The 25,363-nt window shown below is 42.6% G+C and overlaps 1 protein-coding gene across 1 annotated transcript in view; it reads left to right on the top strand.

Moving 5' to 3' along the window:
- The window catches only part of Slc2a13 (solute carrier family 2 member 13), a 329,850-nt gene that overhangs the window by 237,876 nt on the left and 66,611 nt on the right, over window positions 1–25,363 (top strand). Inside the window, exons 5-7 of the mRNA XM_052161309.1 lie at window positions 168–331; window positions 2,951–3,071; window positions 24,960–25,085. Of these exons, the coding sequence (XP_052017269.1) occupies window positions 168–331; window positions 2,951–3,071; window positions 24,960–25,085 (411 nt within the window). The remainder of the gene's footprint in view (window positions 1–167; window positions 332–2,950; window positions 3,072–24,959; window positions 25,086–25,363) is intronic.

The raw sequence follows: 25,363 nt of genomic DNA, 5'->3' as shown, positions 1-25,363 counted from the left end.
GAATAAGTGCCTAAGAATGGTTCTTCCTGTGACCCTGTAAAGTTCCTTGAACTCTTGTAACGATGCTGTTAATGTAGTTAGCTATTCTTTCAGGTAGCTGCATCTCTGTGTGATTGACAGTCTCCTCGAATGACTACCAACAACAACCAGTCTGTCCTTGCTTGCAGGTACTACAGCGCGACCATCCTCCAGATGTCCGGCGTAGAAGATGACAGACTTGCAATATGGCTGGCTTCCATTACAGCGTTCACCAATTTCATTTTCACACTGGTGGGGGTCTGGCTCGTTGAGAAAGTGGGTCGCAGGAAGCTTACCTTTGGTAGTTTGGCAGGTAGGTGCCTGGATATTGAATCCTGCCTCAGAATAGCGACAGGGATTGTCTCAAAAGATAACAGTAGATTCTGGGAGTGATTTTTGAGCCGAATAGCCCAAACCTAGAATGATGAACATAAAGCCAGTCAATAAAAGGTAAGAACCTTCCACCGGTTCTGCGGTAAGTGGCTGGAAACAAGGCTGATGTGAAGGCATTGTAAGGACACATTTACTGAGGTTGTGTTTCTGTCAATGGTTGGAGAGCTGCTCTGAGAAGCAATGATGAAGAGCATCCCCACAATCTGCTTGAAAAGCTTGTCCTTCACAGTCTTATTCTGCAACATTGTAGTTTTGAATTTGGAATAGTGTGGAAGCAAATGGAATAGTGTGGAAGCAAATATTAAAATCTTCCTTCACAGAGCAAGGAAGGACTTATTAAAACATTGAAACGGGCCTAAATTCTAGGACAAATCTGATTGGTCAAGTGTGTGTTGATATGCTAGCAAAAAAAGGAAAACCACAAATGCCTTTTATGTTCAGAGTTAGCCCTTTCACCTGTTGTTTCTCTGTCAAGGGCTCTGTCAAGGGACCCACCTTTAACCTTGTCTTTAACATGCTATGATAAATTTTTCTGGACATTGGTTCATGGACATTATAAAGTTGCTAATGAATGATAAACTATATATAACTATAACTATAAACTTCATCTTAAAGTGTCAAAGTTGGGGGCTGGTGAGATGGCTCAGTGGTTAAGAGCACTGACTGCTCTTCCCGAAGGTCCTGAGTTCAAATCCCAGCAGCCACATGGTGGCTCACAACCATCTGTAATGAGATATGATACCTTCTTCTGATGTGTCTGAAGACAGATACAGTGTACTTACATATAATAATAAATAAATCTTTAAAAAAAATAAAGTGTCAAAAGTTTCCTGATGGAACTCTTCACTCTAATTCACAGCAATGAGCTATGAAAGTAACTGAGGAAGACAGTCATGTACTTATGTTCTTCAGTTGACAAGTTAACAAGAGAAGTCATGTTATATCTTGCTTTGGTTTAGGACAGAAGACTCTTTAAATACAAAATTATCTCTTTTGTGTCTCAATTCAGAGTTTGATAACCTTATGCGGAACACAAAGTCTCAGATTTTTACTAGTTGCTACTGGACCACTAGTAACTACTGTGGTCCAGTTTGACAGTAGACCTGTGGTCATCCTAATCCTGCCCTGTCCCCCAATACACACACATGACCTTTTCTATGTTGTTGGATAGTCTATTTCTCTGGTCAGTCTAACAATTGTATAGTAATTCACATTTTTTATACATTGCATAGCATTACAAAAGATCTTTTAATTAAGTAGTAGCATGTAAAATTAAAAAAATTTTGAGTGTGTTTTCACTAAGACCCATTTAACTCAGGGAAGGCTATGTGCTCTGCCTAAAGCCAGAGTTGGGCAACACCCAAGGCCACCTCAGCCCAGCTGCTGCTGCCCTGCCACATGCTCTCCTAAGGCTCCTCATTCACTTACTCCTTTAATGATATTTTTGGTTATGTCATAAATCACTTGCTTGTCATTTCTGTCAACCCTGTAGTACCACAAACATTCCATCCCTAGGCTCTGTACTGCAACCATACTGTCCCAGGTCGCTTGTTCAGCTAACACAGAATCTCTTTCTTCCTGTTACTCCTACATATCCTCATAATTCCATGCCTGGAATAGAAATTGACAGCTTGGTGTGTGTGTGTGTGTGTGTGTGTGTGTAGTATAGTGTAGTGTAGTGTATGCATGCACATACATGTATGCACATTTGGATGTGTCCGAGACCTTGTGGGAGGCGGGTGCTGTACCTCTGAACTGCATGCCTGGCACATGGCTTTTTGAGACAAGGTCTTGCATTATAGCACAGGGTGACATAGATTCGTGATCCTCTTGTCTCTGCCTTCCAAGCACTAGAATTGCAGGAGCATCCTGTGAGACCTGGTGACATTTGATCTTTCCAGTGATAGAAATCATCACGGATCCTGTTTCTTAAAATGAGTAAATGTTCAATCCAAAGCACTCACAGGAAAGGTGAATGAGTGTGTGTGGCGTATGCTTTTTGGAAAGCTGTTCCCTTCTTAATAGGTAGTATTTTTTTTTTTACCTGCTTTAGAAATCATCAGTCTGGTACCTTACTTTGCTAATTCAAATCTCACCTGATCAAATGCCATTGGGAGAATTACTTGGCTCTCACAGGAACATCTGCCATACATCTCTCTACTTTTGTGCTTCTATTGTGTTAGTTTCTTAATAATGAGGGGTTTTTTTCATTCATAGATTTTTTGAAATATGTAATCAAGCTTCGATTTTTTTTGGTTTTTATCTGCTTATTGTTTCATTCTTCGAAAACCATTACCAATTTACTCCAGCTAACAACTGGATTTGCTTTGAATCCTGCTTTCTTTGAGTCTTACAATAGGTCTGTGCAAGTTAGTTCTTCTGACCATTAGTTTACATAGTGAAGCACTTTTTAATCGAGGGAAGATGAACCAAAGAGTGTTATTCAGAGCTACAATGTCAAACCAAGTCTGTGTTAAAATAACACTGTAAATGCTCTTCAGTAAAAAGCATATTATTGTTGTTGTTGTTTTATTTTTAGGTACCACAGTAGCACTCATTATTCTTGCCTTGGGATTTCTGCTCTCAGCTCAGGTCTCACCACGGGTCACTTTGAGACCAACGGCTCCTTCGGGTCAAAATGCCACCTGCACAGGATACAGGTGAGATTTTATTAGGTTCCCTCTTCTTCATCCAATGGTGGTCATTTTTATTTGCTTTCAGCATTTTTAAAATTACAAATAAATAGGAGATTCCTGAGTCTGCAGGCCTGTGCCTGAAGGGATTGTGATGGGGATTGTGGTCGTGAACCATCTGTATGAAAACCATAATCTTCAAAGACGGAATTTAAAAAGCTGAAGAAAAATGAGGTGTGTAACACACTGGTAACGTTCCCCTAAAAACTAAGATTGCGGATTAATACTTCATCAGTAATGTAGCAAGCAGAGTTCAGCTAGTTAGCTGGTAGCATCTGTATTGTAGGCAGAGTGAATAACTTCTGTCAGCTTTTAGACTTAGCCTACTGTACATGTTCACCGGACACACATTCTTTACTGAAATTCATGGCCAGCACCTCTTTCTTCAAAGGGAGTAGGAAGCCCCACCCCAGCACTGTTGCACTTCCAGGGACTCAGAAGGAGGAATTAAAAGTGAAAGAAAGCAAAATGTCTCCATGTCCAAGTTTTCCTTAGCTCTCATTAAGTCTAACGATGTGAACACTGTGGAAATGAATGCGCTGAGGGGCATCTTGAAGAGATGAGTTAATGAAAGAGTGATCAGACAGCTTTGAGAGTTCACACCTGTCCTAAGGAATATTTCCCTCAAACACTGGCTCGTTGAGTATTGATAGCATAGCCTTAAATATATCTGTGGTAGCATCTAAAGATCTTTAGACACAACTGTTCCCTAAGGCATACAATTACAGAATCTCAAAGTACCCGTGAACCATGGTTTTATCTTATATGTTCTTGGTGCACTTGAAAGTATCCATGGAATATCTATGGGGTAAGGACCTTGGAGGTTGTAGTAAAGATGAAGTAATATATAGAACATACCTAAAACAGCACTTGCATGTATATGTTCTTGCTAAGTGTTATACCTTCAGATACAATTAATAAAGCAATAACAGAAGTGAAGAATGGGATGGTAGAAAACTAGCTTTGTGGGTGGGGACTGTGAATTGAGCCCTGGAAAGTTAAGTGGAGTAAGCCCATCAAGAACTCAGTGGACAGGATGACCATGAAAGTATCCAGGAACCGTAATGGCTGTTTTTGGTGTGTTGTTTTGTTGGCTGCAGTTATCACAGAGAAATGAGCCTCCCTTAAGGAAATGCCTCCACGAGATTCAGCTGTAAGGCATTTTCTCAATTAGTGATCAAGGGTGGGAGGACCCATTGTGACTGGTGCCATCTCTGGGCTGGTAGTTCTGGGTTCTATAAGAAAGCAAACTGAGCAAGCCAGGGGAAGCAAGCCAGTAAGGAACATCCCTCCATGGCCTCTGCATCAGCTCCTGCTTCCTGAGCTGCTTGAGTTCCAGTCCTGACTTCCTTTGGTGATGAACAGCAATGTGGAAGTGTAAGCTGAATAAACCCTTTCCTCCCCTACTTGCTTCTTGGTCCTGATGTTTGTGCAGGAATAGAAGCCCTGACTAAGACAGGAAATGAGTAAGAAGAAAAGACTAATTATGGGCCAGTGAGAATACAGCAGACTAAAACGAGGCTATGAGCAGACCAGCTCATCCAAACCATCAGAGACTTTTGCTCTTCATCCTGAGAGCAGGAACAGATTCAGGGTATAGCATGAAAGGTAATGGCAAGACAAGACTGGATGGTTGGTTGGGTGACAAGAGAGAGCAAACACTTTACAAAACAATTGTTGGTCTTAGCATCGGGTTCTGCAGTATCACTATAGACTGATGTATTAGTTTGCTTTTCTGTTGCTGTTCTAAATAACATCTAAAAAACAATCCGAAGGAGAAAGGGTTGTGGAGGTTCTACTACCACATCAAAGTTCACTGGGGGAGTCAGCATAGGAACCTGTACAGAAACCTGGAGGCCAGAACTGGAGAAGAGACCATGGTTGCTACTCAGCTCACTCAGCCTGATTTTGTATACAATCTAAGACCGTCAACCCAGGGTTGGCATCACACACAGTAGACTGCACCCTCTCATATCGATCATGAATCAAGAAAATGTCCCACAGTCTTGCCTACAGTCAATGTGGTAGAGACATTTTTCTCAATGAAGAGTCCCTCATCCCAGATGACTGTAGCTTGTAGCATACTGACAAGGAAACTGACCAGAGCATCCAACTTTAGGAACATTTTCAGTGATAGGAATCTGAGAGTCTTTCCATTCATTCTCCAGCTCTAGAAAGGGCATCAACAGGCAAACACTTAGCTCTAGACTGGGCAGTAGCAGCCCAGTACTTAGCATTTTTTGTTACTCACATTCCTACTTTATTTATTATTCCTTCTGAACTCGAAATATACATATGAAAAACTTTTCTCAACTTATCCAATTAGTTTCAAAATACAACAAAATGGTAAAAAAAGAAACAAGAATTATATCTCATAACCCAGAGAGGTCTTATTCACTGTTCTAGTAATGTGGAGAGACACCATGATCAAGACAACTTAGATTAAAGTTTCAGTGGGTCAGTGGTCCCTATATTAGCTGAGAGCTTTATATCCTGATCTGAGGACAACAGGCTGAGAGAGGAGTCCAGGGCCTGAGGTAACACTTACATTCTTATTCTAGAATTTTGGTCATTGCAGGGAACCAATAAAACCAACTTAGAGTTCTGTTAACATTTAAATAATATCCCATTCTGTCATTTGTGAAAAAAAAAAAAGATAAACTCTGCAGGAGTGTCTGAGATAAGAACACAACCTTGCAGGAAATATCACTAAATAATAATACTAAATGAAAGCCCTGACGACATTTAAAATTATTTTCTAAGTTTAAACAAAGTCATGTTGACTGGATGATAAAACAGCTCCCTATCAATAGCCAGGTGTCTGGCTGTTAAGTGTTGCTCATCCTATCCCAGTAGATTATGGAGACACCCTCCTGTGCTCTCTGCGTGCAGGAAATGACCCCTGCTTTGATCCAAACCATTGTTTTTTTTTTTTTAAACAATCTGAGAAACCTACTTAAAATGTCTCTTCAGTGAAACTAGGTTGACCACTATGGCTTAGGCAGGCTTGATGTTTGAATAACTAGATTTGATGGGAAGAGGTAAACAATGCAAACTATGTCAGTAAATAGGTTAGAAAATTAATTAATAATAATTAATTAATTAATATTAATTAATTAATATGTCAGTAAATAGATTAGAAAATTAATTAAAATGTAACATAGTCTATATACATTTAGGGTTTGTTCTCATTTTTTTAAAAAGGCTTATTTATCACGTATATAGCATTCTGTTTGCATGTATGCCTGCAGGCCAGAAGAGCACACCAGATCTCATTACAGATGGTTATGAGCCATCTCATCTGGTTGCTGGGAACTGAACTCAGGACCTCTGGGAGAACAGCCAGTGCCCTTAGCCTCTGAGCCATCTCTCCAGCCCAGTTCTCATTTTTCGTTAACACACACACACACACACACACACACACACGCACACGCACACGCACACAATTTTAAGAGCTGCCATAGGTCGCGGGTACTAAAGAGCAAAGTCCTGCCTTTACTGGAACAAATGCAGAGCTCATGGTGAAGGCTGATGGTGAGCCTGGCCTGGCCGACATAGCACCTGCCTCCCCAAGCCATCGCAGCATACCTCATGTGAGGTGTCACCACTGCCCCCCTCTTTACAGAATAGTGTTTTCAGATGCATAAAAACATTCCACAGGATCACAAAGGAAACCAGTACATGAAAATCTATTGCCAAGCATATATGCCACATTTGTGAGAGATCAAACTTGACTCATACATGCCAGGCAAGCTCCCTGCCACTGAGCTGCTCTGCCTGCCCATCTTCCTTCCTTCTCTCCCTCCCTCCCTCCTCCCTCCCTTCCCCCTCCCTCCCTCACCTAATTTTATTTCAAGGTGAGTTTTTGCTAAGATGTCCAGGTTGGCCTCAAACTAGGAGTTACCTATGCCTCTGGATTATAAGCCTGCCCTAGTACAACCAGCTTGAAATCCTTTTTTGAATGAACTTGCCATATGTAACAGCACTCACCGCATTTTTAATAGGAAAAGCCAGTGGTAGCAGCAGCTTCGGGATCACAGTTCAAGCATCTTAGTGAATGTCAGTAGTATTCAGAGATTTTTATACTTACTGTAATGGGATATGATGATATTAGATTACTGTTATTATTGATGATAGTTTATTACCTACATTCATAATTGAAGGAAATGCTTAATTTTAATAAAAGATTAATGACATAGAGGTTTTGTTTGTTTTTTTTTTTTTAATCAAGTTTATGGGCCCCATGTGAAAGATACAGCTCACAGCAATGAGCTCTCGATCTAACCCTTCCAAGGCGAGCCGCGGCTTCTCCAGCTGACAGAGCAGAGAAGGCCCAAGCATACGAGAGTGATCTGGGCAAAGATCTCTCTCATACGCTTGGGCCTTCTCTTCAGGAAATTAGACCAGAGTAGACTTTAATATTGCTAGAGAACGAGGTGCCAGTCTGCTGATGAGGCAGGAGGAAATGAACGGTCTTGGGTACCAAATCAAGTCATGGGTAGGAAGGAGGAAGGCGTTCAAGAGTATCAGTCAGGGATTATCATGAATACCTGAAGGCTGTGTAGAGGGGCTTCTGCCTGACTGTGTGTGAGCTGGAAGCAGTCCAGCAGCCCCAGAGAGACAAAAAAAAAATCAGGTCTATTTGTGTTTGTGAGTGTGAGGTCAGTGTACGTTCAGGTCAGTGTACGTACAGTCAGTGGGCTGCTTATCTGTTAAGTTCAGGGGGAGAGATCTGGCTAGTTCCATGAGGGTTGCATGTCCTAGCGACTGATCAAGGAGGATGGATGGGCCAAATGTCTAATCATGCTTTGATTTTAAAATAACATTAACGTCTGTGAATCAAGTCCTTTACTTCTGCAGGAATCATTCCACGTTCTTTTTAGATATCTTTGTCAAATTACTCTCACACATTCTTAGGAGGAAAATATATTATTTGATTGTACGGGAGGAAGACAACGGCTGGGAGTTTATGCGACTTAGTGAGGTGTCATAGCTCCTTTCTTCTGCCCTCTGCCCTCCTTCAGGCAAACAAATTGCCTTTCTCTGACTACCTGACAGGCTACGCAAGCCCTGAGAACCATAGACAGATGCTTGCATTGGTCATTCATGAGGCAAAGGAACGTCCATCTAGAAACACTAGGGCTTTATCAAGACTCTCCCTTGAAAATGGCATACTCAATGAGGAAGCTCATTAAACCAGAAACACCCTAACGATCCAGCTACAGAACGTACCACTTAATTGAACTAATATTAAAACTCTCTCAGGATATTCAGTAGCAATGTTCATTTTGTAACGAGGTTCTGAGCTCATGCACAAATTAATAAACTGATTCAAATCACTTCCAACACTTTGCTGTCTTATCAGAGTTGATGTCGAGGAAAAAAAAAATCCTTATTTCAGAAGAATGTGCAATAAAAAAAAAGATGATGCCTTAGAGCTTCTCCAGAATTTGAAACAGCTGCCTTTATTCTCCCATATCTTTATTCCTACCTTTTATTAATTAATTAATTAATTGTTATACTCCATATTTTATTCCCCCACCATCGACCCTCTGACTGTTCCACATCCCATACCTCCTCCCCAGCCCCCTGTCTCCACGTGAATGTCCCCACCTCCTACCCCACCTGACCTCTAAACTCCCTGGGGCCTCCAGTCTCTTGAGGGTTAGGTGCATCATCTCTGAATAAACACAGACCCGGCAGTCCTCTACTGAATGTGTGTTGGGGGCCTCATATCAGCTGGTGTATGCTGCCTCTTTTGTGATCTATTGTTTGAGAGATCTCAGGGGTCCAGATTAATTGAGACTGCTGGTCCTCCTACAGGGTCGCCCTTCTCCTCAGCTTCTTTCAACCTTCCCTAATTCAACAACAGGGGCCAGCTGCTTCGGTTCATTGGTTGAGTACAAATATCTGCATCTGACTCTTTCAGCTGCTTGTTGGTTCTTCCAGAATGCAGTCATGCTCGGTCCCATTTTGTGAACTCTCCATAGCCTCAGTGTCAGGCCTTGGGCCTCCCCTTGAGCTGGATCCCACTTTTAGCCTGTCGCTGGACCTTCTTTCCCTCAGGCTCCTCTCCATTTCCATCCTTGTAATTCTTTCAGACAGGAAAAAGTATGGGTCAGAGTTGTGACTGTGGGATGGCCCCCCTCTCCCTCATTTGATGCCCTGTCTTCCTGCTGGAGGTGGGCTCTATTGTCAGGCACTTCATCTAAGGTCCCTCCCTTTGAGTCCTGAGAGTCTCTTACCTCCCAGGTCTCTGGTGCATTCTGGAGGGTCCCCCAACCTCCTACTCCTTCCCCCCCTCCCCCCTCCCCGAGGTTGCCTGTTTCTATTCTTTCTGCTGTCCCTCGGGGCTTCAGTCCTTTTCCTTCACCCAATATCAGATCAGGCTCCCTCCCCCTCACCGTCCATGTCCACTCCCCTGCCCTGTCCACTTTCCCTCCCAGGTCCCTCCCTACCTCCCCACTTGTGATTTCCTTCTCACTTGGGCACTTCAGCTTGTTGACCTTTTTGAGTTCTGTGGCTAATATCCACTTAGTGAGTACAAACCATGCATGTCCTTTTGGGTCTGAGTTACCTCACTCAGGATGATACTCTCTAGTTCCATCCATTTGCCTGCAAAACCTTTTTAAAAAATTTTATGTTTTTGACTATTTTGCCTGCATGTGTTTATATGTGTCATGTATGTATGTGATGTCTGTGAGGACAAGAGAGGACATCCCTAGGAACTGGAACTATGGATGGTTTCCAGTAGATGGTAGGAACTTAACCTGAGTCTTGTGCAAGAGCAAATGCTCCTAGCCAGTGAGCTTTCTTTTCCCAGACCCATCTTTTGTTTTTAATCAAAGAAGTGCTAGAAGTTTGGGGACACAAACACAAAGGCAGTCATAGGGCTGGCAGTATACCTCAGCTGTTCCTGTCTTCCTTGGGTTCTACCACATAGCATTTATTATGTATCCAGGTACTGGGTGAACTCAGATACCACCACCCAGCATCTTGTTTTATGTATCTCAATATTGGATCAGCCTTCCTCGGGAAGGCTAGAGTTATTCATTTCCTAGAAAGATGTCTACTTTAGATCTGACCCAGGGAGTGTGGCAAACACTGTGGAGTTGATTTTAACTCAGACATTCTTTGCAAACTGTAGGCAAGGCACGCTGGCCTTCAGTCATCACTGATATTGTCTGCCAGGGCTCTGTCATCAAGACCTTCTTTGAAGTCCCTGAGCCTCTTTATTCTTCTTCACAGCATGCCAGTGAAGGTCTCCAAAACATCAAGACAATCAGACTTAAACAGATTTTACATTGGAATTCTAATCATTTCATGTTTTCACTGTGCAGAGCTAATGAGGGTTTTAGTCAGATTTTCAGTAGAATATAGTCATAAACTTTGTGGTGATAAGAAAAATTTGACTAGATCTTTCCAGAATGGTACCAGAGAGCAGTTCATTTTGTCTCTCTGTATTCTTGCTTTTTTTTTTTTAACCAATGTCTTATGAAGATACTTGCTGTTCAAACTAGTTGCTTTGCAAACCCTTACTAGCAAGGTTCATTGTTTAGTAAGCACTTTTAGTCCCTTACCTTACCCAAATCTATGATTCCTTTTAGCAGATTCAGTAACATTTTCCAACATGCTATGGTTCTGGCTTAATATAGAATAAAAGACACATTAGCATATTCTCATCTTCAGGGATAACCTGTTACCTATGACCTCAGGCTACCTGTATTTTTACATAATGGTAAAACTATTGTTATTTATATATTTTTGTTATTGCTCATAGCATGTATATGTATGTGTATATGTATACATATGTGTATATGCATATTGTGTATATGTATGTGTATATGTGTGAAGAGGTATGTGTATGTATGTGTACATATGTGTATATGTGTATGTGTGCATATGTTTGAATATGTATGTGTATATGTATGTGGGGGGGGGGTTGGGATGAATACATATATCCCAGGCTGCCCTTGACCTCATTCCCATCAGGCTCAGCTTCCCACATGCTGATGGGATCACAGGCAGCTGCTACCATGCTCATTCTTCTTGGCTCAGGGAAGAACGCTTTCGGAGGCAAGTCTTATTTTCAAACTGTGTAGGAACACTTGAATGGCACTGAAGGAAGCTCCCATGCTCACAAGCCTTACTGGGTGTACATTATAGTCTGCTGTCAACCCAAATTGACCCTTCACTCTCCTGTGTGCATGGCAGTGTCTTTCTGAGAAGATTGGTGATCATGTCATTTCTATGGTGAAGAAATCATGGTGACCATGGTAACCCTGAAGGTCATACCCCTTAATCCCCCTCAAGTAGTGCTGCTCACTAATGACCAAGCATTCAAATATATGAGCCTACCGAGGACCTTTTTTATTCAATCACCACACTCCACTCCCTGACCCCCATAGGCTTGTAGACATAACACAATGCAAAATGCATTCAGTCCAACTTCAGAAGTCTCCATAGTCTGTCACAGTCTCAACAGTGTTCAAAAGTCCAAAGTCTTCTGAGACTAAAGGCTATCTCATAACCATAACCTCTGTAAAAGAAAAAGAAAAAGACCACATACTTCCAACATACAATGGCACAGAGTATACATCACCATTCCAAAAGTTATGGAAGGGAGTACAGCGAGGAAAGACTGTACCAAAGCAAGACCAAAAGACAGTTGGGCAAACTCCAAACTCTGTATCTTCATGTCTGATATCACAATGTTCTTCAGAACTCCAACTCCTTTTCACCTCTGTTGACTGCAACACACTTCCTCTCTCTTTGGTTGGTTCCACGCCCTGTCCACAGCTCTTTTTGACAGGAGACTCTGAAATCTCTAACTTCTTGGAATCTCCAAAACAATCCAGGCTTCACTTCCACAGCTTCACAAAAAATGGCCTCCATGCCATTTTTGTACTCCTGAAGTACTCCTCACGTTGGCAGCAATCCTGAGCAGTGGAGGAAGATTCCACAACCCCTTTCTTTTTTCATTTTTCTTGTTCCTTGGCTCTAAAGCAGCTATGTGGCTGAAGTTGCCGAGTTCTGCTGCTTGCTAGGGCTGGAATGTGCCCCCCTTATTCAATTACATTTTCACCTGCTTTCTGTTAATGATGGTTTCCTCCATTGCTTGAGCTTTCCTTCAGTTTCTTTTCATGAGTTGTAAGCATAGCTGGGTCCTGAGGTTACTACTCTCTTTATTCCATTTAGCATCAGACTTTCCTTAAATTTTATATGTCTTTGAGCACTGTACGTAGCTCCGTTATACTTCCTGGTGCTCCTTTTCTCCTTAAATTGTACATTTTTTCCTTGCTCAGATTGCTCAGTTTCATTACAGATCTGCCTAAGAGTGACCATTAATAACCATACAGCAGAGCCAATACTAGGCTGTCTTGAAATCTCCTCTGCCAATGCCAATGATTCATAATTCTTCAACTTAGCCTCAGATAGATATTTTTTAAATGTACTCATTAATAAGCGTATGTTAGCCCAAAAGCTCACAATGCCCATGATACAACCCACAGACCATATGGAGCATAGAAGGAAGGAAGACCAGGGTGTGGATGCTTCAGTCCTGCATTGAGGAGGGGAAGGACAATTGTGGAAGGTGGAAGGAGAGGGGGACTGAGGAGCAAGAAAGGAGGGGGGAAATAAGGGTGGCAGTATCAGGAACTGGAGGAGATGTGAGAGAGGTACAGAGAGTCAGGAAATTGAACAAAAATATGTAGCAGGGGAGATGAGGAACTGGGCAGAGCCACTGGAAGGTCCCAGACACCAGGGAAAGGTGAGGTCCCAGGACCCAACAGGGATGACTTCAGCTGAAATGCACATAAAAGAGGAGATAGAACATGTTGTGACCACCTCATGTATCTAGGCATGGCCCCTCGTCAAGGGATGGGGCCACTCACCCATTTCAAAGTTTTTAACCCAGAAATGTTCCTATCTAAAGGACGAACAGGGACAAAAAAATGGAACAGAGACTGAAGGAAGAGCCAACCAGGGAATGGCCCCACTTGGAGATCCATCATGTCTGCAGACACCAAAGCCAACACCGTTGCTGTGGTCAAGAGGTGCTTGCTGATAGGAATCTAGTGTGGCGGTTACTGGGGAGATTGGGCTAGCACCTGACCAATGCAGATGTGGATGCTTGGAGCCAACCATTAGACTGAGCTCAGGGAACCTGGGGGGGGGGGGGCTGGCATAGGACTGGAGGAGAGGAAGGTGATTGTAATCCCATTGGAAGAACAACATAGGTTGGCCTGACCATCCAATTCTCCCAGAGTCTAAACCACCAACCAAGGAATGTGCCTGGAGGGATCTATTGGCTCCAGATACAAGTGTAGCAGAGGATGGCCTTTCCTGACAGCAATGGGATGGGAGGCTTTTGGTCCTGTGGAGGTTCAGTGCCTCAGCATAGGGGGATACTGGAGCAGTGGAGCCGGAGAGTATGGGTAGGTGGGGGAGCACTTTCATACAGGCAAAGGGGAGGCGGGATGTGTGTTGATGGAGGGGTGACCAGGAAATGGGATATCATTTGAGATGTAAATGAATGGAATGATTAATTTAAAAAGGGGAAGAAAAAAGAGAAAAAAGACAAAAGACAGTCATGTTTTCCACCAAAATTTCACAAAAAAACAAAACTTGAGGCTACTTACTAATATTCTGCTCTGAAACTGCTTGATCCAGGCCATAATAATCTACATTGCCCTCATTACCACTGTCTTCCACACCCCTACTAGGATGGCCCATTAAGCCCTGTTTAAAGCATTTGACTGCCTTTGTCATCCAACATCCCAAAAGCCTCCTTTCTGCCAACAAGTAACATGGCCAGGCCTCTCAAAACAATACTCTGATCCCCGGTACCAACTTCTGTCTTAGTCAAGTGGTCTATTGCTGTGAAAAGACACCTTGACCACAACAAATTTTATAAAAGCAAGCATTTAATTGGGGTTGGCTTAGAGTTTCAGCGTTTTAGTCTATTATTGTCATTGTAGGGAGCATGGAAGCACACAGGCAGAATTAGCTAAGAGTTTACATCTAAATCCACAGGCAGAGAAAGAGACAGTAGGACTACTCAGACTTTGAAACCCCAAAGCCCACTCCCAGTGGAAACACTCCCTCCAGCAACAACATATTGCGATAGTTTGTATTTGTTCTGCCCAGGGAGTGACACTATTAGAAGGCATGAGCCAGTTGGAATAGGTGTGTCACTGTGGGCATGGGCTTTAAGACCCTCATCCTAGCTACCTGGAAGTAAGCATTCTGCTAGCGGTCTTCAGGTGAAGATGTAGAACTCTCAGCATCTCCTGCTTGGATGAAGTGATGCTGCCATCTTGATGATGATAGACTGAACTTCTGAACCTGTGAGCCAGCCCCAATTCAATGTTTTCTTTATATGAGTTGACTTGGTCATGGTGTCTGTTCACAGCAGTAAAACCCTAACTAAGACACACATCTACTCCAACAAGGTCCTATCTCCTAATACCTCTCAAGTAGTACCACTCCATAACGATCAGACATTTTAATGTATAAGTCTGTGGAAGCCCTTCTTATTCATCTCCACAGCATGCATGAATACTGTTAATAAGCATCATTCATTGGACTATTTTCCTTGGTATTACATCAGTGTGTTTGCCTTGTTATGCTTTATTATAACCAATCAGAAATATACTCCATATGAACTAATATTCCTCTCCATTATATTTGAAATACTAGTAGGAACCAAAACGGGCCTCCCTTCATGTAAACATACAATGCCATGGCTCGGTTCAGGGACAGGCAGAACCCAAGAGGACTTTGAATTGTACTTTTTAAAAGTTAGTAGTTGCATTACTCTCCAGAAATCAAGTTATTTTGCTGAATACCTAGATTACTGAAAAAAAAAAAACAATGTAGAATAAACTCGTATTTTTAAAAGTCATTACTCTAGTTATGCATTCAAATAGCAACTCTTCTTTTATTCTATTAATTGCTTACTGAGTTATCTATTGACTCTTGGGAAATTCCGGAAGCTTTTCAAAGCTGAGGACTGAGTTGATTGGAGTTAGCCAGGACAGAGCAGAGAGGGACACAAATGAGAGGGAGAGGGAGACAATTGGCATTATATAGCTTTTGTTTGTTTTAAGGTTGGGAATGTTGTTGTTGTTGTTGTGGTGGTGGTGGTGGTGGTGGTGGTGGTGGTTGCTGCTGCTGCTATTGTTGAGACAGAGACTCGCTCTATAGCCCAGGCTCACCTAGAACTTGTCATCCTCCTGCCTCAGGCTTAGGAGGTTAAAAGCATGCAAAGCTCCTGCTTTGCATTGGTTTTCAAGAAAAAGATGAAAAAACACAGGAACCCAAAGTTCTTACAGGGCAGAATTAGAGTCATATATGCAAATAGCCAGCACTAATAAAGCAATACACACTAATAACAGAAATAGACCTGGTTGTGGGGGGGGCACTTCCAAAGCATTTGAGAGCTCTTGGGGTAGAACCCCAGTACTGTAAAACAAAGAGGCCAACATTTAAAAAAAAAAAACAATTTGGGAGACAATATTATAAAAACAAAAGCATGAGTGCTTTGAAATACCTCAGAGAGGGAGTCAGGGTAGAAACTCAGCCTTCTGACCGTACCCTGGAATCTACAGGCTTTGGGAAGGATAAAATATTGAAAGCCCAAACTTGAACAGATTCCAGAAAAGGCTAAGACGTTTACCAGGGAGTGGAAATGAAGTGAACATAAACCCTTAGTCTCTGAAAGGCAGAGGTGAACTTGCCTTGTCCTGCCTGGGCTAGACTGGAGTAAGAGGAACGATGGGAGAGGGGCAGATTAACTTCACATCTGCTCTGTAAGGAAGGTCTTGGAGACACCATTTACTCATCAGGCACAGCCACAGAGCAGAAGTACAGCCAGGAGCACTGAGAGGGCAGAGTTCAAAGCCAGGGTCAGGCCCGTCAGTGAACCTACACTGCCGGGCTAAGAGCAATATCTAGTGCTGAGGCTCTGCTTTTCTGCAGTGACAGTGACGAGCAGACTCTTGGACAGCTTTGTCACGATAGTGGAACTCAAGAAGCCCTGGTTTTTATAGGACATTTGTGATTGGTTCTGCTTAAAACAAGAAGGGCGAGAAAGATGTCCCAACAGGACTTAACATACGTTCACAGTTTAGTTTACTTTATAGTCATGAGTGTTCAAAAAAATAAATAATGCGGTAACATGACATGGATCTCCGAAATACTTAACCTTCAGCTCTGCAAGAGTCATGAAGATTTCTTCATTTGCCTCTTCCTCTGCCTTTACATACAGCCAAACAGTTGCCGCATCCTTGGTTTGGAAACGGGAGATGAGAAATAAACAGTTGGTTCATGCATGTGTTCAGAAACGTCTGGGTCCCATTTGCAGCATAGCTGATGTTTTGCCAGATACTCCACCAGGAGCTTTATGGATTCTCCTTTTACCAGGGTAGATATTTGTATTTGTCCTGTCTTGACAAAGACTCCAACCAAGGCCCAAAGAGGTTTGGTGGGTTTAGAAGTGTAAGGCGACTGCCTGCGCGCTGTGCCAGGCCGAACACTGTGCAGGGCCGCGGAGGCACGGCGGAGATGCGGGCCGCAAAGAGGGACCTCACCAGACCAAACAGTTCCACTGGGGCTTTATTTGTGATGGGACAAAAGGGGGCAGCGGGCAGAAAGAAGGAAGAAAAGGAAAGAGGAGAGAGAGAGATGCTACCCAAATATGGACGGGTGATAATGTAATCACAGGTAAAGGTAGGTCCATTGAGCTCTGGGTATATGGTCGCTGCTGCCTTGACAACAGACCTATATAGGTCTCGCACTCTCTGTCGCCTATGTGATGTCACAGGTCTCAGTACTATCAAGAAGGCCACTTACCTTACCCCTGCATAGACCTAAGTGACGAGGCTGTACCTGTCTCTGCTCAGAACTCAGTCTTTGTCCGCTGCATAAACTCAGTCTGATGTGCCTCTGCCAGGAGTGCCGGACAGCCTTTGAGAAAGAGAAAATAATTGAGTTAGATATTTTAAAAGTCTATTTGGTTTCCTTTTCACTTGTCCGGTGAACCTGAGATTCTTTCTGAAAGGCATTGTCGGAAGCACTAGTCCATTTAGGACTTAAGTTTGTTTGTGAGTTGTGTTGAATTTGTTTGTTTACATTGTGTTGAGGAAATAATTTTTTCCCAGTGTTTGAATGGGCATTTTAACCTGTTTAGTAAAAGAGGTTGGGTGAGATTGATAGGGTAAGAGAGTGGCCCCCATTTAGTGATGTCAAATGGAAAGAACTGGTGTTTGCCCAATGCCTCATGTGCTAGAATTGGGGAGAATTAGCAATGCCCACTCACCCTCAGTCAGGGTACTCCGAGACTCGATTAAGAAGTCTCTCATTCTCTGGTACATGATACTCACAGTAACCGTGTGAAAGTGTTATGCCAACTGTGGAAAAACAAAAAACAACAAGACATAATTATAGTCATTCATCACCAGGTTTATTTTTGAATATTTATTTGCATATTGAACCCATAGGAGATTCTCGCGTGGTTTTCAAAAGATTTTGGTAGTAGCTAGCATTTCAGAATGTAATTAGAAATAGCCCAAAGTATTTTTTAAGCGTTAGTAAGGTTACTAGTATCAGTTCCGAATGGGAGCCTTCCTGGCCCTGTTTACAATATCGTGAACACTACAGCAGTCCTTCTGCCCAGAGCTGCTGTATTATGTAGGTTAAAGTGCTCATCAGTACAGTGGGGAGATGACTAATTTGTATTTTATATGTAAACAGAGGAATAGTATCTTTTATAAAACAGGTATTCCGAATTGCTTCAGAACTTTGAAGTTTTGTAAATTTATAAGAGTAAAAGATAATTTTGTGGGTCTATAGTGTTTGCAGGTACTATGCAGTTCCACATGGGGAGTGGCCATTGTCAACTTAAATCCATGAATTAAATATTCAATGGTGAGAGCATGCTCGGTAGATGAGGACAGAGACCAACGTGGAAAAATCAGTTCAGGGTCTAGGTCTACCTCAAGGATAATGTTTCTACCTACAGTATTAACTACTAAAGTGGACTTTTTCAGCTATTTCTTTTTTAAGGGTGTGTTTATCTTGGTTTTATTTTTTATTTTTTTTTTTACATTTTGCTAAATGTATCCATTGTACAGAGAGGCAGGGAGCCCACTGTGTTTCAACATGGCCTTCTTCATAAGCTTCCAGAGACAGCCTGAGATGCATGACTGTCACCTTGCTCCGGGCATATGCTGAGACTGCACACACTTATTCAGAGTGACTGCCACGCCTGCTGACACCGGGCTCAGTAAATACCTGATGAGGAAGAACAGATTTTTGTCACTGAGAGATGACATATAGTGTTTGTTACTCTACTACAACCCACAGACGGAAGCTGTCAAGCCCCTGCTGTGGCTGGGCAGTAGCCCCAGGGATGAGAGTGGGGTTTGCATTTTTAACATACAGCATTAGTGCTTCTGCCCAATTCCTTGTAACTGGTTTCTAATGCTTGTTTCTCATAAATTTTCACTCTAACAGGGAAGGAAAAAGAAAGGTCTGTCTATAAACAAAATGAGTAAAAGATTAACATAACTAAACATAAAACCTCCAAGTGACAATGTGAGGTGGCCGTTATATCACAGTGTGCCTCCAGGTAAATAAATGTGTAAATATTTATAAGGGGTTTTCTCAGTCAAGATAAATTTGGAAGTAGTGTCATATTTGGATATAATGTAGCAATCATCATACCTGTAGATACAATTTAATCAATGCACAGTATGCTATCTTCAATGTAAAAATCAGGAACTGGTCCTTGCTGCAGAAGGATTGTTTAAGGAACTAAAGTGTCAGATAAAACCAAGCAATCCAATTACTCTTTGTGGATTGGGAAAGAATGCGGAGGGTGAGTTTTGCTGTGAGTTTTACTGTGAGTCTGTTTGTGCTTGCTCCATAGAGAGCTTAGTACATGGAGACTCTGCCCTAAGAACAGTTTCTCACTCAACCTTCCCACTGGCTTGGTGAGAAAAGCTGTGCAGAGGAGAGCTCCAGGATGGCGAGGGTATACTCAGCAACACCACACAGCTCAAACACAGCAAGGCTAGAATTCGAATTTTTATGAGATGTTTTGGATAAAGCTAGACAATATGAAGGCAATGAACTGAAGGTAAAACCAGACCAAAAACAGAGATATGTCCTCCCGACACTTGTAACACTAGACTCACTCTAAGATGCAGTGTCTGGCCTCCCCCGGGCCCATCAGAACTGCGTTAGCCTCTTCCTAAGGATAAGGTACCCAAGCCAAGAGCTTAGGGCTGGGGCTGGCACCAAGTCTCTAATGAAGGTTTTCTGACTCTACATCACATTTAAAAATCAAATTTCAAAGTGATAATCTAAGTGGGGAAAGACAGGGGAAACTCAAGAACCTGGAAGGTGGTTCCCAGGCTCCCTGCAGTGCCCTGAGAAGCAGCAGGCAGAAAGGCCTGATGAGTTGAGCCAAGCCAACCAAAGCAAGGAGGTTTGGTGTTTACACTATGGGCAGGGAGCACTGTGAACAGTTTTAATTAGAACAGGAGCCTCATCAGGTGATAACAGAAGCAGAGAGGAATGTGGCCATGTAAAGGTAGCCGTTCGTGGCCCTGTCAGAGGAAGGTGTATTGACATTGCGAGGGCAGGGGAGATTAGCGCACAGCTAATGGGAACAGGGAACCCATGTCTAAGAACACAGTCCTTGAGAGCATTTTAGGAAATAGAATATTTTTAAGGATTTGGGGGAAATTGTATAGCATGAAAAGGTAAGTCCCGAGAGAAGCATACTCCAAGTTAACTGTTGGGGGATACCAGACATCTCCTGAGGGCAAGGCAGTGGAGTTTGGTGGTTTGCTTTATGAAATTGGTGTCTATGGCCTTAGCTTTTCTAAGTCTTTTCTCCTTCTCCTTCTCCTTCTCCTTCTCCTTCCCCTTCCCCTTCTCCTTCTCCTTCCCCTTCCCCTTCCCCTTCCCCTTCCCCTTCCCCTTCCCCTTCCTCTTCCCCTTCCCCTTCCCCTTCCTCTTCCTCTTCCTCTTCCTCCTCCTCTTCCTCCTCCTCTTCTTCCTTCTGCTCCTCCTTCTCTTCCTCTTCCTCCTCCTTCTCTTCTTCTTTGTTCGTTTTTACACAGTTGGGATAGAAGTCTCCTGGCAGCCATACTGTAGGAGGGATATAAGACTGGTGTTCTAGAATTTAAACTTGGTTTAATGAGACACATTTAAGAAGCTGGACCATTTTATACAGAGTCAAATTCATTGACTTCTGAGTAGAAATTAAGAATGTTATAAATTAGCCTGTGTCAATGTTTGAAAGATGTTTTTTCCTGGGAGATTCACTGAGCTACACTCTGCCATCACCGCGTTACAGAATGACAACAGCCTATATTTTATTTCCCCCGGCTGCTAAACATGAAACTGGGGCCTTCATTTCTCTCTTCTGTAGCTAGAAACATTTGGATTTTTTAGAACCGGGTTTGTTCTAAATATATGAAACCGTGTTTGCCCCCATTTCTAAAAAGAAACCTCAGAGATTTTTAAGGTAAATCTCCTCCCTCCAGCTCCCAAGAAGAGCACATTCATCCTTAGAATTGTCATGTGGCTGCCTGGTTTTAGTCTTCCTTGTTTCTCTGAGTTCTGCCCCCAGCTCCCCAGCACTTCCCACAGTTGCTCCTGGTCTCTCTCTGCATTCAGTTCCCATAGTTGAGCATGGTCTCAGGTCACGACTGCCAGCTTCCATCACATTATATAACCACCTACATAGCTAATGCGACCACTGCCTTTTACTATGATATATTAAGGCTAAAATTTAAAGCAAGGCTCTCTCTGTCTTTTCTGTCTCTGTCTCTGTCTATCTGTCTGTCTGTCTCTGTCTCTGTCTGTCTGTGTCTGTCTGTTTCTCTCTCTCTCTCTCTCTCTCTCTCTCTCTCTGTGTGTGTGTGTGTGTGTGTGTGTGTGTGTGTGAGAGAGAGAGAGAGAGAGAGAGAGAGAGAGAAAGAGAGAGAGAGTGTGTGTGTGTTCTGCTATGTAGACTTGAAGAAAATTAGCTTTGTAGTTTTTCTTCCAGAAAGGGAATTATACAGGTTATTAACCCATTCCCCCATGTTTTGCTGTTAACCGTTTATAACAGCTTTTGCCTCTGGTGAGCTAAAAAAGAAGCTGCAGCTTGTTCTTTGACAATTAGTTCGTTACCTTTATTATTGTTGTTGTTGTTGTTGTTGTTGTTGTTACATCACCCAGGCCTTCACCTTCAGCCACCCACATCCCAAAATTATCTTCCAGAATAAGCTAAGAAGTCTACCATAGTGCCCGAGTTACAAAGCCACCATGCACACTGAGAAGCCAGCCTGTGCTGGGCTAGACGCCGCTGTGCAAGTGGAAGCTGTGAGCAGGCCTTACCCCTGCGCCTTTACAGTTGGAAACAGGTTGGGGAAAGCATCCTGCACAGAGGCCTGTCAGAGCAAAGCAAAGGACTGCTTTCCGAAGATGCTGTGCCAATAGGAAGGAACCGTCATTCTTCCTTTCATTCAGCAACTCTTTCACAGAGCATGGTCCTTTATAAATTGCTTGTTAGTTAATTTTCTTTTAAACATATGCAATTTCTTAGGCTGGTGAGATGGCACAGTGGGCAAAAATGCTCATTAAGCAAACTTGACAGCCTGCGTTCAATTGCAGATCCCATGCAGAAGGAGAAAACTAAGAGTTGTACTTTAATCCCCCACATCCCTTTATATGCGCACATGCACAATAATAATAATAATAACAATTAATAATGATAATAATAATAACATTATTAAATAAAGAAAAAGGAAACTAAAATTTATTAGTGTTAGACCACAACTGTAGATTTTGCCCTTGAGATCAACACTGGAATAGATACTTATGTGACATTGTACTATAAGAATTTGTGAGGACACAGTGAAAGCACCACTGGACCACTTCCTGGATAGTAAGGTTTACGTGGCGAGATTCAGACTGCCAAGGCTAACTCTTGGGGTATATGGTGGCAGGAGGGAACCTATGAGCTAGAACAGTTGGAGCAGTGGGAGGAGTTGGCTGTCCAGGGCAGCCTAGAAACTGCATGGAGACTTTGATAGGTTGTTGCAGGTTTGTTTGCATTCATAGGGAACTAGATGCCTTCTGCCAGGGGTGCCTGACATAGTAGGGGACAGCTAAGGGAAGTAATGATTATTCCCAGCAAACAGAAACCCACTTCACAGGGCTTCTGAGGAATGTGACGTATAAGCTCTTGTGTATCTGTTAGCAATCCTGCTCCCGCAGTCCTGCTTGAGCTGAGCACAGACAGTCATCTATGACGCTGTCCACAGCATTACCATCTTAGGGACTGTTTTGGACCTAACAGTATCCTGATGCTACATTGTAAGGAGTGGGGACTTTAAATTATGCATTTGTCTTAGATGATGCATGAGTCCTTTGAGGTCATGAACTTTTGGTATACGACACGTGAAGTTTAGAAATTAGAGTTTCCTCCTGCTCACTGTTTTTGAGGGGCAAGCAGGTTCAATATCTGCCTTTCACACATGAAAATCAGCCTGTGCTTGGCAAACTCCTACAAGCATTGATTGTATGTTTCAATGATAGATTTTTTTTATGTGAAGCATATCTTTAATGAAGGGGTCCTTCTTATACTCTCAAAACGGCTGTATTCTTCTCTCAGAACACAGTCTATAGTTCAATTAAGTTAAGGTCATTGAATTAGTGACACTTGTTAAAGCCACAGTTATGAAATATGTTCTCGGCAAAAGTTCACTCTGCTGATCTCCATGGTATGTCACATTTACTGTTACTTCAGAAGTGGGTGTAGCATGTGGTGATATTTAGAATGATGTTTTTCCCCCATAAAATAGCGTATGTGGCTGGAAAGCAAACAAATCCAGGTCAAGGATGACAAAGTGACTTTGTTTCGCGTCCAGAGGCTTGAAAGTTCCACATCAAGGTGGGGACTGGCGATATCAAGTCCACACAGCAGCCTGATCCTGAGGTGGAGAGGAAACCTGTGCTTTGGCTTCCATATCTGCCTTCCTTCCATTGAGAAAACCCGGGGGTCCACAGGAAGTATCAGGAAGTAAGCTTCCACATTATGGTTTTTTTTTTAAATACAGGAAGCAAGTGAGCCTGCTCATAAACTATAGGCTGTGTTCTGAGAGATGAATACAGCCATTTTGATAGTGTAAGTCATGGTGATGGCCAGCGGGTAAGAAATGCAAGGCTCTAGTCTTCAGATACAGGGAGCTCCTTGTTTTCAGAGCCTGGAGGAAAAGAAGAACTAAGGACAGGTCTGGCTTTACCCCTGTCAGAGCTTAAGGCTGATGAAGATCACACTTAATGTCTTTGGTTCTCCCTGTGAAGTAAGATGTCTTGGAGCAAAGGCAGTATCCATCTCTTACCGGTCTCAAAGGTAAACACCACCATCGAAAACCAGACCTTCAATCAGTTCTTACACATCTCCCCTGTGTCCTGTGTCCTGTGTCTGAGACATTCAAAAAGTCTCATTCAGAGGGGGAAATTGACAGCAGAAAGCTAACATGGAAATGAGTCTAAACTTTAAACCATGCAGGTATGTCAATGGTTAGTTGAATGAGGCCTGGGGCCATTTCAGCTTGGAAGGTTAGGAAATGCCTTCCTCCCATCTTGAGTCTGGGCATCCCTCTGACATTTTTCTCTGATGTCCTGTTTCTCCTCTGACACTCCATAGGACAATTACTAGGTCAGAGTGAAAACGATCAATTTTGTACTGATTGGTACTTTTAAGAACTAAATAACCCATTCCCTGTAAGGCTCTTTTCCTGTGTCTGGGTAAATGTCTCTTCTGACTTAGTTTAAACATTACCCCTGAACTTATTTCCAGCTCTTGAATCCTCTTCCATCTTTTGGGTAGGAAGTCAGCCCTTTCCTTTGTTAGGACTACTATACATCTGTTTCTCATCCTCACCTTCTGTCTGCCACAAATCGATAGTTTTTACTCACTTATCTGTAATATGGCCAGTGCTGCATGTACCTGAAGGATGCGTGAAGGGCTGTAGAACTACACATTACAGGGTGGGGTGACCACCAGAAAATTCATTCCACACCGATGCTGCTAGGCTTAGACTGGGAGACTCTGCCCATTTCAGACGTATCTGCTGTCCAATAATACCGTTAAATGAGTAGTGATTAATCGAATGTTTCTCTGTGATCCGGCTGTAGGTGTAATTAGCACAGACCAGCGTTTCTTCCTACACGCATTAGTTTTCAGCTAAGATTAGTGTACAGTTGGAACTCAGTATGCATGTTAAAGGTCTACCAAGAATTTAGCAATGGCTGGATTTGAAGTATTTACATTTTTGTTAAAGTTTTATATCAAACATTCTCTTTAATTGTTTGAGATATATAGTATAAAATATAGTATACAATACATATACATGTATGTGGGAGAGAACATTTCCAGTTTTTAATAGAGATGTAGGATAAAGGAGAAGAGGAAAAAGACACTTATAAGAAATAAATGCCAGAAGTAGTTCAGGCTGGACCCAGACAGGCCAGTCTGTAATGAATATCAGTGATTTAGGAAGGCAATGATTTTTTTTTGTTTTTTTGTTTTTTTTCTTTTACTGCCTGTCTACTGGGCTTGCTCTTTGCTCCCCACCACCACCACCACACAGTAGCTTACAAAGTTGCTTTCGTCTGCATGGAGAGATGAAAGTGACCATCCAGCTGTCACCTGGATCTGCTCATTTCACTTGTCTTGGCCAAAGCTAATAACATAGTGTGAGCTGTGGGGCAGCTGCTAAAACTGGTAGGTGGCAATTGCCAGGTGCCCAGGCCAACCTGACTTTAGCTCTTCTCCTGTTTCAGTTACTGTAACGAGTGTATGCTTGATCCAGACTGCGGCTTCTGCTACAAGATCAACAGCTCAGCTGTCATCGATTCCTCCTGTGTTCCAGTTAACAAAGCATCTACAAGTGAAGCAGCCTGGGGCAGGTATGTCACACGAGGCTTGCCAGGAGAAGGTCATTCAGTTTCAAAATGAGGCCGGCTATTTTATTGGCCTAATACTTATTGGATAAGAAATTAGAAGCATGTTCTAATATTTCGAACCTGAGTTCCTATGTAAGGGATAACATCCTCCAAATCATATTCTATCAAAAACTCTTATCAATTCTATCCTGAGTAATCAGTGCTAAAGAAATTTTTTTTTGTCAAGGAATTAACATGGTAGCAGTGTGTACCTGTTGGACTAGGAAGGCAGCAGAAGCTAC

Source organism: Apodemus sylvaticus, chromosome 17 (assembly GCF_947179515.1).
Source record: "Apodemus sylvaticus chromosome 17, mApoSyl1.1, whole genome shotgun sequence".
NCBI classification, from domain to species: Eukaryota; Metazoa; Chordata; class Mammalia; order Rodentia; family Muridae; genus Apodemus; species Apodemus sylvaticus.
This window is presented reverse-complemented; position numbering and strand designations above follow the sequence as displayed.